This window comes from Aedes aegypti, chromosome 2 (assembly GCF_002204515.2).
Source record: "Aedes aegypti strain LVP_AGWG chromosome 2, AaegL5.0 Primary Assembly, whole genome shotgun sequence".
Taxonomy (NCBI): Eukaryota; Metazoa; Arthropoda; class Insecta; order Diptera; family Culicidae; genus Aedes; species Aedes aegypti.
The window spans coordinates 437,174,459-437,190,665 of record NC_035108.1 but is presented as its reverse complement, the minus strand read 5'-3'; the positions used below and the strand labels follow the sequence as shown (position 1 = coordinate 437,190,665).

The 16,207-nt window shown below is 35.7% G+C and overlaps 1 protein-coding gene across 2 annotated transcripts in view; it reads left to right on the top strand.

Moving 5' to 3' along the window:
- The window catches only part of LOC5566981 (very long-chain-fatty-acid--CoA ligase bubblegum), a 122,832-nt gene that overhangs the window by 46,031 nt on the left and 60,594 nt on the right, over nt 1–16,207 (top strand). For both annotated transcript variants that reach the window (XM_021847827.1, XM_021847826.1), the window contains exon 2: nt 15,304–15,683. In XM_021847827.1, the coding sequence (XP_021703519.1) occupies nt 15,445–15,683 (239 nt within the window). In that variant the 5' untranslated portion in view covers nt 15,304–15,444. The remainder of the gene's footprint in view (nt 1–15,303; nt 15,684–16,207) is intronic.

The following is a 16,207-nucleotide window of genomic DNA, read 5'->3' as shown; positions in this document are numbered from 1 at the left end:
TTATATACTCGTTAGATTAATCCAAAAGCCAAATAACGGTTTCTATAGTTAAACTATTGATAAACGATCAATTTACTATTGAAAAAAAAAAAACAAATTTTTTAACAACGATTTCAAAAAAAAAAAAAAATTAGACCATATGCAACATTGTTCAATTTTTTTATAAAAACCCTTTTTTTCGTAAAGCTTAACCCTCTAATGTAAGTAACTTATGAATTGTTGAGGCAACTTTGAACGAAATTCGAATAAAAGAAATTGAGGACAAATTGGTCGTCTCTAGATGTTCTAAGAAAATAGATCTTTTTGACCCCAGTTTAGAAGCAATTTTACTGGAATTCAAATACGAATCTCCCGAAGAAAAATATGAATCAAATTCTGAAAAAATAATTAACGATTTGCTTTTAGAACACTCTAAGAAAAACCACTGGAAGAACTTAAAAAAACTCTCGAGTTTCATGAAGAATATTTGCAAATTATAGAGCGCTTGGTTGCTAGAAAACCTAAAGATCGAATTTCTCTATATTCGGAGGAATCCAATGAAAAATTCTTTTTCAAAATACTTCCAAAAATTCTGTTTCTAAAGAATTTTAGGGAAAATTTGTGGGAAAACTTACGAATGAAACATTTCATAGCAATTTTTGAACGATCTGCATCACATTTTCAACTAACAAACTATCTCTTGCTGGAGTACTTGACGAATATTATGAGAACGAAACATTACCATAGAACTAGTCGAAGTGATGATTTGAGTATTGTGCCGTTTACAATGACTAGTACCCAAACATCAATTTTTAATAATAATATGAATTTTAAATGAATTATCACTCAAAATAAAATATGTAAGATGCGTCACAAAATTAGTTAAATATTACGAAACGTGGATTAAAATTTAAGTTTGGATAATAATGTTGTTTCGTCCAAGGTGGAGCCCTACGTTGTGTGGTGGAATGACGGGGACGACGACGAAAGGATTAACTGTTTCAACTTTACTAATTGATTTTATTGCCACCGAGAGGCAGCGTGCCTACTCGGTGGGGAATGGAAGAAACTGTATTCTATATACAAATCGGGTGCACCTTTTATAGGTGCACAGTACGGAAAACAATATCACTTTCGCGCGTTCTGCTTTGTGTAGTTGGCGCGCTTGGATGTTGCCGCCAAAGCAGAGAAGCATCACGCTGGGCTGATGATAACGCAGATGGATAGGCGGGAAATGAACAATACGAAAGTTGAATGAATCAACTTTCGTATGCACGCCGCTCGGTTGGTGCGAAACAGCAACCGATGATGCCGTCCGTAATGTGAGCGCAAACAGTTATTATTTGACTAACAGTTCCATCTGTGATTTTATGAAAACTGAAAAATTTCTCTTTGATCTTATGAAAACTGATAAATAATCAATGAATCTGCTGGCAATATCATGCTTGGGGCGGAACCTATCTATGGCAGAAAATCCCTTTAATAAAAAGTAAAAAAAAACTTGGCAAAAATCTTTTGAATTGCATAACATATTGTTGACAGATTCCTCGCAAGATTTGTTGCGAACTGTTGATAAAAACTTCGAAAAATTTTTGATACAATAATTTATTAATTTAATAATTAATGTCTTTCTAAATTTTATAAAATATTGTTATGTAACAAAAAGTTTAAAGATAGATCTCAGTGAAAATGATGAACTTTACGCTTTATTATTTTAATTATTATTATGTCATGCAAATTGTCAAAATACAGAAGCTTGTCTTGTGCTTAAATCCGGACACTTCATCAAGTCTTGTTTTTTTTGTCTTTTGAATCAAAATCCAGACAGCTCTATTTCAACGTGCAATTATCAAATTAAACCATGTAAAGGTTTTGAAACTTACAGAGTTTAAAACACTTTCAAGGACTTAAGCAATGCGAGTGCCATATAATCATTTTAATATTTAAATGTAAGAGAAAATTGTGGTTTGATTACCTGATCTGAAATGGCTGTGATTTAAACTGCAACAATCACTGATACATCTAATGTTTCTGCCTAAAACGATGCACTACATTGTTCTTGTTATTCATTTTACTTTAATATCAGTTGGAAACTATGTTCCTACACTATCAAAGCACACGATATAAAACCAACGTTCAGATTGCAATACAGTTGATTCCAATGCCGGACAGCTCGTTTTCACTGTTTGAAACATACGTTTATTCCATTTTTGTGAAATGTAGTGTCGCCGAATTCTTCAACTATCACTTCGTAAACATTTTTCAGGAAACACTACATGAATAGATTCATTTGAATGCACTATAGTTTGCTAAATGTTGTGGATGTATTCGTTGTCGCAATCACAAAAATCACTTGCACCGCGAAGAAAGAGCATTCTACTGAAGTAACTTTTTTATTTTTGTTGTTATTTATTATTTGGCAATGGTAACTAGATTATAAATGAATGTTGAATGAGCAGTTATGTTTATAGAAGAAGTCAAGAACTGAAACGAACATATTAACATTCAATTTTGATCTTAAATAATGAATATTACAAGAGTTTCCGGATATTGGTACCGTCCGGATTTTTATTCACCACGGTAGTCCGATCTGTCTGCACACCTACCATTCATTTCGTCAGAAACAAATAGGGTGGAACTTTCACGTATCATTGTAGTATACTACAGATATTCGTAATCTAACCAATCGCAGGTTATCAAAGGTAAATAAAATACATCGTATGACGCGATTGTAATCTATTTATTGGCGATAACAGAGATTGAAATATTATTCACCCCAATGGTGTAATACAGTTTTTTTAAATTAAAAAATACTACTTCATCATGAACGATATTGTTACCAAATTTGAGCCTATAAGTTTTCAATTTAATGTTTTATTGATTATTTATTAAACAATTGTTTTGAATGTGCTAAAGATCAAAAAAATAACACAACAGAATTAAAAAACGATGACGATTTTTTATGGAGGCTGCACTCCTTGAATCACAAGTTAGTCCCATCTGAAAAAGGTAGACATTGAATGGCTCAGAAGATCACAAACTCATTTTTCACACGATTACGATCCACATATTTTATTCTTGTTACGCAGAATGAGATTTCGTGATGGTTCATGAATCGATCTAAATATGGTCTTTTATGGAGCAGAACAACATTCACATTTTCGCTTGTTCAAAACATTAAATCATGTGTTTCTAGTAAATTTGTGGCTGCTGAATACAATACCTCTCAGTATTTTTTTTTTTCAAATTAATTACAAAAAAAAAAGTTCTAGCACGTCCCAATTCCAAGCTATAAGTCAACAAAATTGTATAAAACCTTTTTAACAATGAAAGCCTTTTACAAATTTTGTTGGTTCGTATTTCTTAGGACATAAAAACGGAGTTCAATGCTGAATTAAGCACATACATCAGCATAAAAGCTGATGATCTTGCATGAAAGCTGATGATCTTGCATGAAAGCTGACTGAAATCAATATTTAAAACCAGCCCACTGCTAAGTAGCCATGTTTTTTAAGTGAGCATAAATTTCAAGAGAAATTACTGATGTTTACCAAATAATATCAAAGGTAATTTTCCGTTTTATCGAACTGTCTCCGAGGATCACCATAAAATACGTTTTTGTTCAGAATCAAATAAATTAAGCGTTTGCAACTGTCTGTCTGTTTGAAACTGCATAAAGTAATAACAAACACATTTCATCATAAAAAAGATTTTCGCCATATTAGATTGTTCATCCCGAAACAACGATTTGTTTGCTAATATTGAACTGTCTTGGGGAACCACTTCCCAGTGGGAACCGAAGATGGTGTCTCGTTTTTTTCCATGGGGATGTATTGTGGTGCCAGAAGCCTGTTTAAAACATTTTCAACAGCTAATATATCAAAAAACTGATTGTAGGTTATTATTGAAAACAGCATTAGACACATCAACATCAAATTAGGCGAATATCAGTATTTTGATGCTCGTGACATAAAATTGTGACACTGTGTTATCGAATGATCTGCACAAAATTATATAAAATATGTTTTCACTGCCAAGGGCTGAAAGTCTCATTAATAAAGACAATAATAATAAGATGTTTTCACTGGTAATCATCTATGCGAATTATTTTAATGTTGATGGCCATGTACATGTGTGTATGGAAGTGGAAGTCTTAGCAAAAAAGCGACAATGTATTTTAGCATGCCCAGAACCACATGTTCCGCCTTTCACACCCCGTTCGAGAAGCATATTAACTCTGCTCAAGTATGAGCCAAAGGGTTCCTGATCCTATCACACTATTATGAATGTCATACACAAGTGCCCACTCGTGGAAAATATTCAAACAAGACCTTTTGGACCCAGTATTCTTAATCCACCCCCCAAACAAGGATGAAATGTGCAAGGCGGAGAAGAGGGCCAAGCCTCAACCGAAGATGCATCTTGCAACAGAGCACCCATTCTCTGCTCCTACACAGTTAGTGGCTGTTGTAGTGGCTTTTTGCAACAACATAAGGACATCCGCCTCCTTCCGTTTTTCATAACGAAACCATGAGTAGCTAAAACGATAAGCAATGTAGGATGAAGAAATACGAACGTGTAGCAACCATATAAGAAATCCTAAGCATCCGGTACGATCACTACTGGGTGACATTGAGGTCTAGTCAAGAAATCTAGATATGTTGTAGTCTGGTCCGTTCTGGAAATATATCTATGTATATTAGGGTAGACCATCTCAGCATGAAAAAACCTTAAATTTAAAATTCCAAAACCTAACTTCCTTGAATCACTTTCATGGCACCAACTACAAACTTTTTAAAGTACATACTGCATGCATGTTGGAAATTACCGTACGCTTCAAAGTACTGATTTTTGAAGTACATTTTCATCCCTAATTGTTCCAGCTGGTGCAATCAAATCATTACGTGTGTATTCCACCTCGTTAAATACAAAATGGGAAATCGCTCCTAATTGCGATCTCTGAGTTAAACGTGCCTCATCAGTCCGAGTCGAAGCGATAGTTTGCAATCATCCTTATCATCAACAATCAATTTAATACAACGCAATCGGAATCACATTCACCCAAACCATCGGAAACTGAAAGGCAAAAGAGGAGGGGGTCAAGACAAGTGGATCCTGTCGTTATCAGCGTCTGTTGGAGCGCGTTTCCCCCCATTTTGCATAACAACATCCTGTTGGAAAACATATGCAAATATGCATATTGCATGAAAGCGCCACCATCTAATTGGGAAATTGATTAAATTCAATTACTTATTTCTCTTTACTCATTTGCATCGGTGGGCACACTTGTATTAAAGTTGATATGTACCCCGCATCAATGAACAGTCCGATCCTCGAATGTCAATTATCAAGTGTTAAATCGATACAGGAAAAACGCGCGAAAGAGGCTCAATGTGTCCTGATTATCATTGACAGTTTTGTTCATTAACAAACTGCACAGTGGTTCCATTTGTTCTATGAAGTAGTCATGAATCATCTTACACAATATCTTATGAAAAATACCATCAGAAATTGCCCAATCAATTATGTTTTACCTATCAAAATCTACTGTTAAGGTTGTTTGAACTGATACTAATAAATAAATTCAAAACAAAACACAAAACTGCATGTTGATTTCTTAAATTAAATCAAGCTGAAATATTTATTACGATTGATTCGCGTGTGAAAAAGCACGGGCGAAAATGATAACCTATTTTCGACAAAGAATGGCATTGCGTCATTTGCTAACAGTTTATCCCTATTTGCGCTCCATTCAATCTAACGAGGACTTAGCGGAGATTTGAGCCGAATTAATTACAGAGACATGCACTCAAAAACACACGCGATGGTCGTTATATTTTTGCCACTACTTTTTTTGTCCAGGGATTAAGCGCCGATCGGGCATTACTTGGATTGATTTTCAATTTCAACTGCTCTCCGATAAGCGGTTATCGTTCGGTTGATAAGCGTTCGACGCCATCGTCGTGCAGTGATAACAACGCAAATGTCCAATCGATTTACGATAATAGGCGCTTTCGTCAGAAGACCGAGCCTAGGTCTGATGTTGTTTTGGGGGGAAATCCGTTGTTGTGAATACTTTTTTTTTTCTAGAAAGCAAAAAACGATTTATTTATCACTGTATCGATGGGTCGTAATAGGATATGGCACTTACTGACCTCATAGGAGATAAGGTCAGCTGCGATGGGAAGGATTAAAAATGAAAGTGATTAGTGACACAGGTTTGGCAGTAATAACAACATTATTGTGTCAAGTTGATAGTCAGTAATCTTCTTTCTTCGATGCTATAAAACGAAGCATAACGTATTTATTGTGATAAAAAAACCCTCCTAATAAATCGATATCCATATAGACAAACATGAGAATAAAGCCAAGGCAAAACGTATTGACGCACGCATGCTTTTGAAAAACAATTTAATCAGATCGTATTTTAGAGAATCTGTCAAGAACTGTATTCTCGAGGATATGCAGAATGAGCTTCGAACATTATTATTAAAGGGGGCTTTTTTAGCGAATAGATGGATAAATGCATTAAATGTGATAAATACTTGGAAAACTCCCGGAATTTTTTTGCGCGAGAAGACTTAAGAATTTAACGAGTAGGTGCTTCAGATATTTTTTTTTGAGTTGTTTGGGAAATTTCTCCACAATGCTTCAGTTTCATATTAGGCATTTATATAACCCTCTCAAAAAATCTACCTTTCAATTTCAAATTTAACTGCCAATAGTTTGGAACTTTTTTTAGAAATATTATATTAAAAGTGGCTGGAAAACTTCAGGAAAGGAAAAAAAACTGCGTGCCTCAAAAAGAGAACGTATAAGAGCCAAAGAACCTCAAAAATTGTAATGATGATATTTCAAAGAATCCGATCACGCACTCTAGAGACATTTCTAAGTGTTTCTTTGGTCTTCTACGCCAAGCATTTTCGACGATTTTTTCCAGAAATTTCATCATGAATTAATGTATTTTCAGTGATTTTTCCATGGAGTACCCAAGATTTTTCAGATTATTTTTTTTTTTTAAGGATATCTTCAGAATTTCTCCAGGATTTTTTTAGGATTGCTCCAGTTTCCAAATTTCTAGAGGATGGTCTCAGTCTTCCAGGAGTTAATGCAAAACTTCTTCCATAAATTTACCTAAGATTTCCACAAAGATTTTATACTATTATGGATATCTTAGGATTTCAACAGAGAAACTCGCTACTGATAATTTCAGTAACTACTTCATAATTTCCACCTGAAAAATCCCTAGAAGTACTCAGCATTTTAAAGCTGTGCAGGGATTCTTCTAAGAAAATGTCTTGGAAAGTTTTCAGACACTTTTGGAGAAAAATCTGAAAATACGATATTTTTTAAAGAAAATACTGAAGTGTGAACATTAAAGGTATTCCAGATTATTTGTTTTAATTTATTTTTCAATATACTTTGTGAAAATATATAATATAGCCAAGCACTTTTAAGCTTTTCCAGAAACTTGCCTTGAACTCGTCAAATTTCTGAATAAAAACAATTCTTCTGATGTTTTTTCATCTTTTCAAATACAATGAAAAACACATACAATTCCATAAACATTTGTTTGATTGGAGATGGAGCCCTACGTTGTGTTGTGGAAGGGATGGAGTCCAGGCGACGAAGAAACAACGAAGTACTTTTCAAACTGATTGAAATTTTATTGCCACCGAGAGGCAGCGTGCCTACTCGGTGGGGAAGGAAAGAAACTATATATTACATACAAACTACTGTCGCCTTTTACAGGCGACACAGTACGGAGACGAACCAATGTAGCCCGTGCGCACAGCAGCGCACTGGATGCTGCCTATCGTTGCGTTGGGCTGACGATGCGATGAAGCAAAAGAACCAAACAATGGGCAAAAATTGAATGGTTCAATTTGCGCTTGGCTTGGGTGCTGCTATGATGATGCCGTTGTCGGTGTGAGATCGAACAATACCAAATCAGGTTATCCCGAAGGAAATATTCAAAACGGATTTTTAACAAGTGTGCCCATCTTAAGCGTCCGGGTATTGATGCACCACGGTAGAATAAATCATTCTGGTTGATTATTTAGCGTTATCGAGCAATGGAAAGATTTATCTTCCAAATGCTGAGAGAAGATTTGGTTTTTGCAACATAAATTACTTGAAATAAATTGAAATGTGTGGCCTTTACATGTTCGGACACTTCTTCCCTTTTCAGCTCATGAAAATCTGAATTGGAATCATCAAACTATCAAAGAATCAAACATATTCGTGTGAAAGGTTTCCCATAAAAGAAGAGTTTCCGAAAATTGACGCTGTCCAAAATTTGAATCAGAACGATATTCCTTCAAAAATTGCTCCTTACAGCTCTCTTGAGATAGGTACTGAGAGATGATAAAAAGTAACCTGGTGCAGAAAAAACTGTGATCCGATACTTCTGAGAAAACTTTTTTGGAGATTCGTTCAGAAATTCCTCTAATTATCCTTCTTGAATTCGCATCGCTTCTTCTTCTTCGTCTTCTCCTTCTTCTTAGCATTACGGCCTTACTGGGACAAAGCCTGCTTCTCAGCCAAAGGTTAATAGGAATTAATTAACTAATTTCTAGATGAATTTTTAAAGAATATTTGGTAAACTTTATGTTGCAATCTCAAGATGAATTTCTCGAGGAATTCTTTTGAGTATACTTAAAATATTTCCAAAAAGAGATTCTGAATGAAATATTTTTGCCATACTGGAGGAGTTTTCAGAGATATTTGATAGGATTATCTGTAAGAATTTAGGGTATTGTATTATGTTAGTCCTCGGAATGATCTCTGGACGAGAAGTCTGAAAAACGTTTTTTTAATCCTTATGATGTTTTCTATCACAATGAGAAATTTATATAAAAAAATCTTTAAAGCGTGCAAAGTGAAGAATTCGTGCAGGAATCTAGAGACAAATTCCTGAACAATTTCCTACTTTGAAATACTTCTAAATTAAATGTTTGTGGAGTCTGTTTTTGAGATTTCTTTCGTATACAACAAGGAACTCAAGATGATCACAGGTATCTAACAAGGCAGGGCTAAATCACCGGTCAATAAAACCTTAACCAATGAAATTTTCAGATTTTTTCCAATCTGTAATTTAACAAATCATTAAATGGACCCGTCACTCAGCCTACGCATTGAACCAAGATGCGTCTTGGACATCACTTTGCTCAGGTGATTCCCCCTTTTCAACACTTTTGGTATGTATGAAAAAATAAATTGAATAAATTGTAGAAATTTCAAGCATTTTACACATACAAGTTATTCAAGTTAGTGTTGTGAAAATTTCCTCTAAATAACTCCATTATTAATTTCCAAAATTTATTCTTTTGTACGAAATCCGAAAAAGTTGCAAATGTTTTGCCCAATACTGTTTCAAATACCTCCATTTAGGTGCTACGATTCTTTATCAACTCGATTCCTAAGTACGCATCGTACACGTGGAATCACTGTTTGTATTTGCGATATTTGAACACAATTGATTGGCAACCGCCCTTATCTAGCTAGCTTATCAAACGATGGCGATGTGTGGGCTCAAGATTTGTTGAGCTATTATTCTGCAAGAAAGATACGGAGCGATTCATACATTGACATCAGCATGATTGTCGTAATTGTTGGGGCCAATGACCACGCAGTTTTATTGCAGGAGTTTTTGTGAATCATGATCGAAAAATTAATGATATCTTGAGACTATTTTTGCATGTATCTACCCTTGTGAAGAAAAATGTCGGCCAGCATCAACATTCCAATCTTCAATAACGTTTATCGTAGTGCAATGGATTACATACACTTAATTGATTGGTGCCAAACAGTTCCTTATCAGTTCTTAAGAGAAGAAATAGAGAACAATTTACCGAAATTTGTGACCTCAACGAACCGGCTTAAGCAGATTGATAAGATTCCGCAATCTCGCATGTATGCATTCAATTGCAAGGGCATGACGTCAATTGGAGGTGAGAATGGATCACCAACTCAAAAACACCCTCCAAAATCAATCGAGCTAATTCTCCTAGCCCCAATACAGATCGTTCAATGAGCCATTTTGCCATCAATCGTACCCACAACCTTATCAGCCCATTGATTATATAATTCACTATTGAGAACACATGTTTGCAACGTGAGGAATCATTGCCCCAGTCGCAAGTAGTGGACGGGCTTGCGTGTAAACCTGACCTCTAAACACTCGGCACAATGTCCAACAGGGCACAATCGCTACGGTAGGTAACGGAGAGTGACCGCGAAATTGTTACTTGATGCTATTTTAGACGCTACTTAGGGGGATTAAGGGTATATTAGACACATTAGGCAAATGCTTATTTTAAGACCATAAAATGACAATACTCTCAACATTTTCGTTGAATTAAGTACTAATAGAGCACAACATTTTTGATGAGTGTAAATTGTTTGGTTTGTAAAAAGGCTATTTATCAATCAAACTACCAAGGACAACTTCTTCGATTTTGTTTCTTTGCTCAAACATTACATTCTTCCATCGCCTTGTTTATATAGCAATTTGAAGCTGATAAAAAGTTAAAGTCAAATTTCAAAGGACAATGAAGGCAAAAACTGAACATTGTTTAACACAACTTTAAACAGTTCATATACAATGCAGATTTCATAAAATGTATACAATTTTGATGAAATATGCATATTCTTAGAGATCTGGGTGTCCATTATGCCCCTTATCCCCCTACTCTGCGTGCCATTCAAGGAGGGTTTATCTCTTCCGTTGCAGTGCGTGATTGAGATTTTGGAATGGAAGCGTGCTTGGAAACAGTTTCGGTTGCGAACGAGGTGGAACAAGTGCATTGAATGCGTTATCATTAGCCTCTGTTGATATGTACATAGGTACAGTGTCCGTTCGATGTTTGCAACACGTCGGAAAATTTCATCTTTCCTCAAACGAAGTGTGCCAAAATCGAAAGGTCTTTTTATGGATTGAGATGGATTGAAAAGTCATATCATACAACATCAATAACCGATGGTCACTGTTGATAATCGCAAGAAATACTTTATTATAATTTTATAACAATATTCCAAATATATGCTGAGATATTTCAGATCGTACTTAGGCCCAATGTGATAAGATTGAATCACATGATATTGATGTTTTGCTTGCATGGAAATTTCAAAGAAGCTATACAGTTATAATTGCACAAAAATACACACTAAACATGCTAAGAAACTAAATTTATAAAAATTATCAAGAACTCAAACGTGTTTATTTGAGGCTGAAATTTTGTTCATCTCAAAGAAATTTAGTTGTTACTACATTACGAGGTCCATGAATAATCTCAATTGGACTGTTATGTGTTGCAATTATCAATGTGACAAGACAACTTACTATTTTTTCGAATTTTCTCTAGAACAATCTGACAGATTACAGTGAGCTGAGCGAAAGTGTTTATTATTTGATGACTCTCCACGGTATTAACTCAAAATTGACAAAAATGTCGAATGTAACAAATATGCAGTTATATGCAGTAAAGTGATAGTTGCACAGTAATACACACTAAGTTTGCTCGAAATATGGTTTATTGAAACAAACTAAAAAAAAAATTGCAATTTTCTGTTTAAATTCGTTTAGCCCTAGTACATGAAATCAAGTAAAACCCTCGAGCATTCCTCAACGCATAGGTACATAGAACAGCAGAAAGGTATCGCGTTTCAACGAGTAGGACTTGAGTGTGTTCAAAACTTATAATTAGTAAAATTGAATGAAATGTGTATAATATAGTCTAACACTTCTCATTTTCTTAGGGAGCTTTGTCTCATCAAATTCTGAATTTATTTATCAAAACAAGTTTAATGTTCAATAATGAGCCAATTTGGAATACTTTTAAAATTGTTTCAAATCGATTTTGTGATTTTTTGGAACATTTCTCTGGAAAGCTTTTCTGAATCCCAAAAATTACTACGACAAGAATCTAACACTTTGCCGAAGATACTACGGTGTTTTGACTGCTTCTAGTTATGCTTTTCACTTAGTTGATTAAAAACTCTCGAAAAGAACATTGTGTTTTTCCAGATTGCCATATAAATTACAATAAAAATCTAATTATTAGGGGCCGTCCATAAATCTCATGATAATCTATAGGAGATTTTGGTCAAATTAAAACATCGTTGTAGGCAAAACAAAGTTTGCCGGGTGACAGCTAGTATCATATTATATTCACAGTATAAACATTAACAAGGCAGGCCCTTTACTAATGTGAATATCAAATTTGATTGTAAACATGTGACGTCATTCCTATCGTAGCATATATCATCCGGACCACTAGATTATTTTTTTCAGAAATTTGTTCGAGGTGAACGTCGTCAGGTAGCTGTCAGTTTTCGTAATATATCACCTTCTTAATATTGTACACCGTGATTATTTGTATACAATTTGTTTGCGTGGGCCATGTAAAAACAACAATTGCATAAGTGATCTTCAATCAAGAACTGCACTGGTAGAAATCATAATCGGAAAACAAGATTATGACTCATGATATCAAGATTTCAGAGTGTTTTCAGCTTGTTGTTGTTGTTGCGGATTGCTCGGAATCATGAATCACATGCCTAAAATCATGAGTCGCCAAAAATAAAAGCTAGAGCAAGATTCAAACCAAGAACCTTCTGGTCCCGTATCATGCCACACTACCACTTTTTCATGTTTAAATGAAGGTGATCGAAACGAATCAAATTATGCAATGCGGCCCGTTCAGTGCTGCCACTCTAGGTGTTACGCTTATGATCATGATTCATGATTCCGATTATGGCTCCAGAAACCATGATTTGTGGTCCATATCAACCTTACCAAGTAATGAATTTCATGACTTGTAAATCATGTTGGGGCCTTCCTTAGCTGAGTGGTTAGAGTCCGCGGCTTCAAAACAAAGCCATGCTGAAGGTGTCTGGGTTCGATTCCTGGTCAGTCCAGGATCTTTTCGTGATGGAAGTTTCCTTGATATCCCTGGACATAGGTATCATCGTATCTGCCACATGATATACGAATGCGAAAATGGCAACTAAGGCAAAAAAACTCTCAGTTAATAACTGTGGAAGTGCTCTTAGAACACTAAGCTGAGTAACCGGATATGTCCCAGTGGGAACGTTAATGCCAAGAAGAAGAAGAAATCATGATTTGGGAATCGGATTTTTTTCGTGTATATATTGCGTTCCGTGGTATCGGAGTATTTCGTAGATTACATACTGAAAACGGTCATGTTAGTTACTTTATCACTCTTTTCCCAATTGCTTATGATAACTATTTTGAATAAAATAACTCTTTAATTGTTCAGAGATGAAAAGTCATGACAACTTCCATTGCCGGCCACGCCAATCTTCTCTGTTACAAGGAAAGCAGGCTCACCGACGCCCTCATAGATGACAAGGAGTAGGATTCGTTATAAACGAGTGATGCGACCGGATTGAAATTTAGTGTATGTGTTGTTTAGTATATTTTTTGTAATTGGGTGTAAGTGTGAATGTAATATTTCTATCATCGTTGGGAGTGACGTAGCTAAGAAAGTAAATGTCACTCTCTGCGCGTTTATCATCCACTGATGGGGTACAGGTGTTTACACCTAGTGTCCTAGCTAATGAGTTTTTTTAGGCGCCATTACTTGTTCTTTGAAATGAGAAAAAATTAACCCAAACAAACTCACCAAACCCGTTAATTTGTCTTAACATCTAGTAAAGAAGTCGGTTCCACAAAAAAAAACTTAATTGCTTTGTTGGGAAATTCAATCCATATCATCTGGAAGGTACGAAGTAAACGTGACACAGAATTCAAAACGCAGCCGCCTGCGCGCACGATTTGCTGCGATCCTTCCTCATTATACCATTTATATGTTAACGCTAGGTACGCTGTTCCGCTCAAGAAAAGAAAAATTTCTGCGGCAGAAATGGTCAAGAAATTTTCTACACCCAGCAAACCAGAGATCATATAAGGATGTTCATTTCAAATTGTATAAATGTACAATTTCCGTTGGAATTGGATATGATGCAAAACTAAATTGATTGAAATCGTTAATAAAGTCATAAATTTCATCTGACTTGAATTTGCATCTTATAGAATTCCAATTTAGTCTGACCAAATATGTAACTTTAAACTGTCATTCCATTATGATTTTAACTTCACTTGGTATGACTCTATTATAATCATCAATGTGAGATTACATATGAGTTCATCTGATGTAGATATAAAATCATACAGGGCACATCGCCGAACACAACATAAACATAAATAGTGGAATTCATGAACAAATTGTCTTACCTATTAAAAGAACATCACTGTTCAACAGAAACACAATGTCATCACGTTGCATAAGTATTTTCGTACGATGTCTTTAATAAATTGCTGCACTTCGTTTCAATTGCAAACGTTAATTCGACAAAACATGTAACCTTCAGCGTTGCACTGGCTCATTTGCAAAATGACAATTAAGTTCGGTTACATTCAAACATGATGCTCTACAGTGTTTCATTTATGTTTGCTAAAAGACCATCTTCTGCATCAAAAACTGTACAGTACAGTGGTAGCGTATCTGGCTAGTGATCTAGTGGTCAGAGGTTCGAGGCGTGTCTCGGGATATTTTATTTGTTTGTAAAAATTAAGTCATATAAACTGCAATACACAATCATACATGAAATTATAGTGAACGCCAAATCAAATTGTCTGAAGTTGTATTGACCATGATAGATTCTCTAAAATGTACGTATATGGCCTCCAGATTTGTGCGAATAGAGGGAATTCGTGCATTTTATACAATCTGTTTTTACCGAATAAGTGTCCACTTTCTTCACTTGCAATCTCAGTTATGTGAACATATTTGTTGGCTGGGCAGTGAGCTCCATTTGAATTGACATTTCTTTTCAACTTCGTACTGCGATCAAAGAAAATGTTTTTCTTGAGCACTTCTTGCAAGAAATTTCCCACGCATCGAGATAGGCGATTACTTTACTGTTGAAGTGCATACTTCCCATAAGATATTAAATTTGAAAACTGCTTTTTTTGATTTCAAGACTCTCGTAAAACAGCTTACCTGCCGATTAGCAATGAGCTACCCTATATTTTTTGCCAACAGTCATATAATGAAGGACATTTTCCACCAATTTGCTGATGATGACAACCAAAACTCAACAGTCACTCAAAAAACAATTAACTAAGATGATAGCCACTTGTTGATTAGTATTCCCTCACTAATAACCGTTTCAGCTGGGTGCACAGCACACTGCAAGCTCTATTGTTTCATCGACAGAATAGTTTAATTACCAGTTGTTCACCCGTTAATGACAGAACCCCGTTCACTATCTGCAACCCGTCTCTCATCATTTCAGATCCCACCAAATCGGAACCGAGTGCGGAAGCTGCCACCTACCCTAGGAGTCAGACGGTTTATTGTATTGCGTTCGAGTCCTGGAATCTACCAAAGCGCACCACAGTAGTGCAATCAAATCTACCAATCAATCACGCCGAAAATGTCCGACCAGCTGCAGGAGGAAAAGTTCGAGCGCTTCGGGCGTGTCGAGCAGGTGGAAAATTTGACCACAACGGACCCGAATGGAGCGGTGAAGGTGCGCGTGGCCAAGGAGGGAATTGCCTCGTTGGATCCGATTTCGGTACCGGATCTGGTCAATCGCACCGTGCGGGATTATCCCGACCTTCCGGCCATGGTGTACAAGAATGCGCAGAAGATCTGGACCACAGTTACTTACAGGTATGAATTGTGAAAACTTCCTGAAAAAGGAGAGACGTTATTTCCGATATTTCTATATTTTTCTTCCGATTTTCGATAATTTGAAATTTTCTGATTCAATATGTCATATCAATATATCTAAAACTAGCATTCTAATGGAACTTAAAGAGCTTTATCAAAATTGTCTATGTCATGAAAACTGTTGAACTGAAAACTGTGTAAAGTTGAAAAGTTTTTGTGGAATTATGAAAAAGTTAGAATAAGGTGAGCACAAATTTTTTTTTAAGATTTTTAGCTCAAATTTTTTGGTTGCCTGAAGACCGATTATATGATATTGAAATATATCGGTATTTTCATCCAATATATCGGTGGTACCGATACTTTGAGTCGACATCATATTGCATCAAATATCGATATTTCGCAATATCGAAACATCCCTAAAAAAGTTCTGGAGATGCGGGGCATCGATCCCCGTACCTCTCACATGCTAAGCGAGCGCTCTACCATCTGAGCTACATCCCCTGATAGTATGCTACACTAGCTAG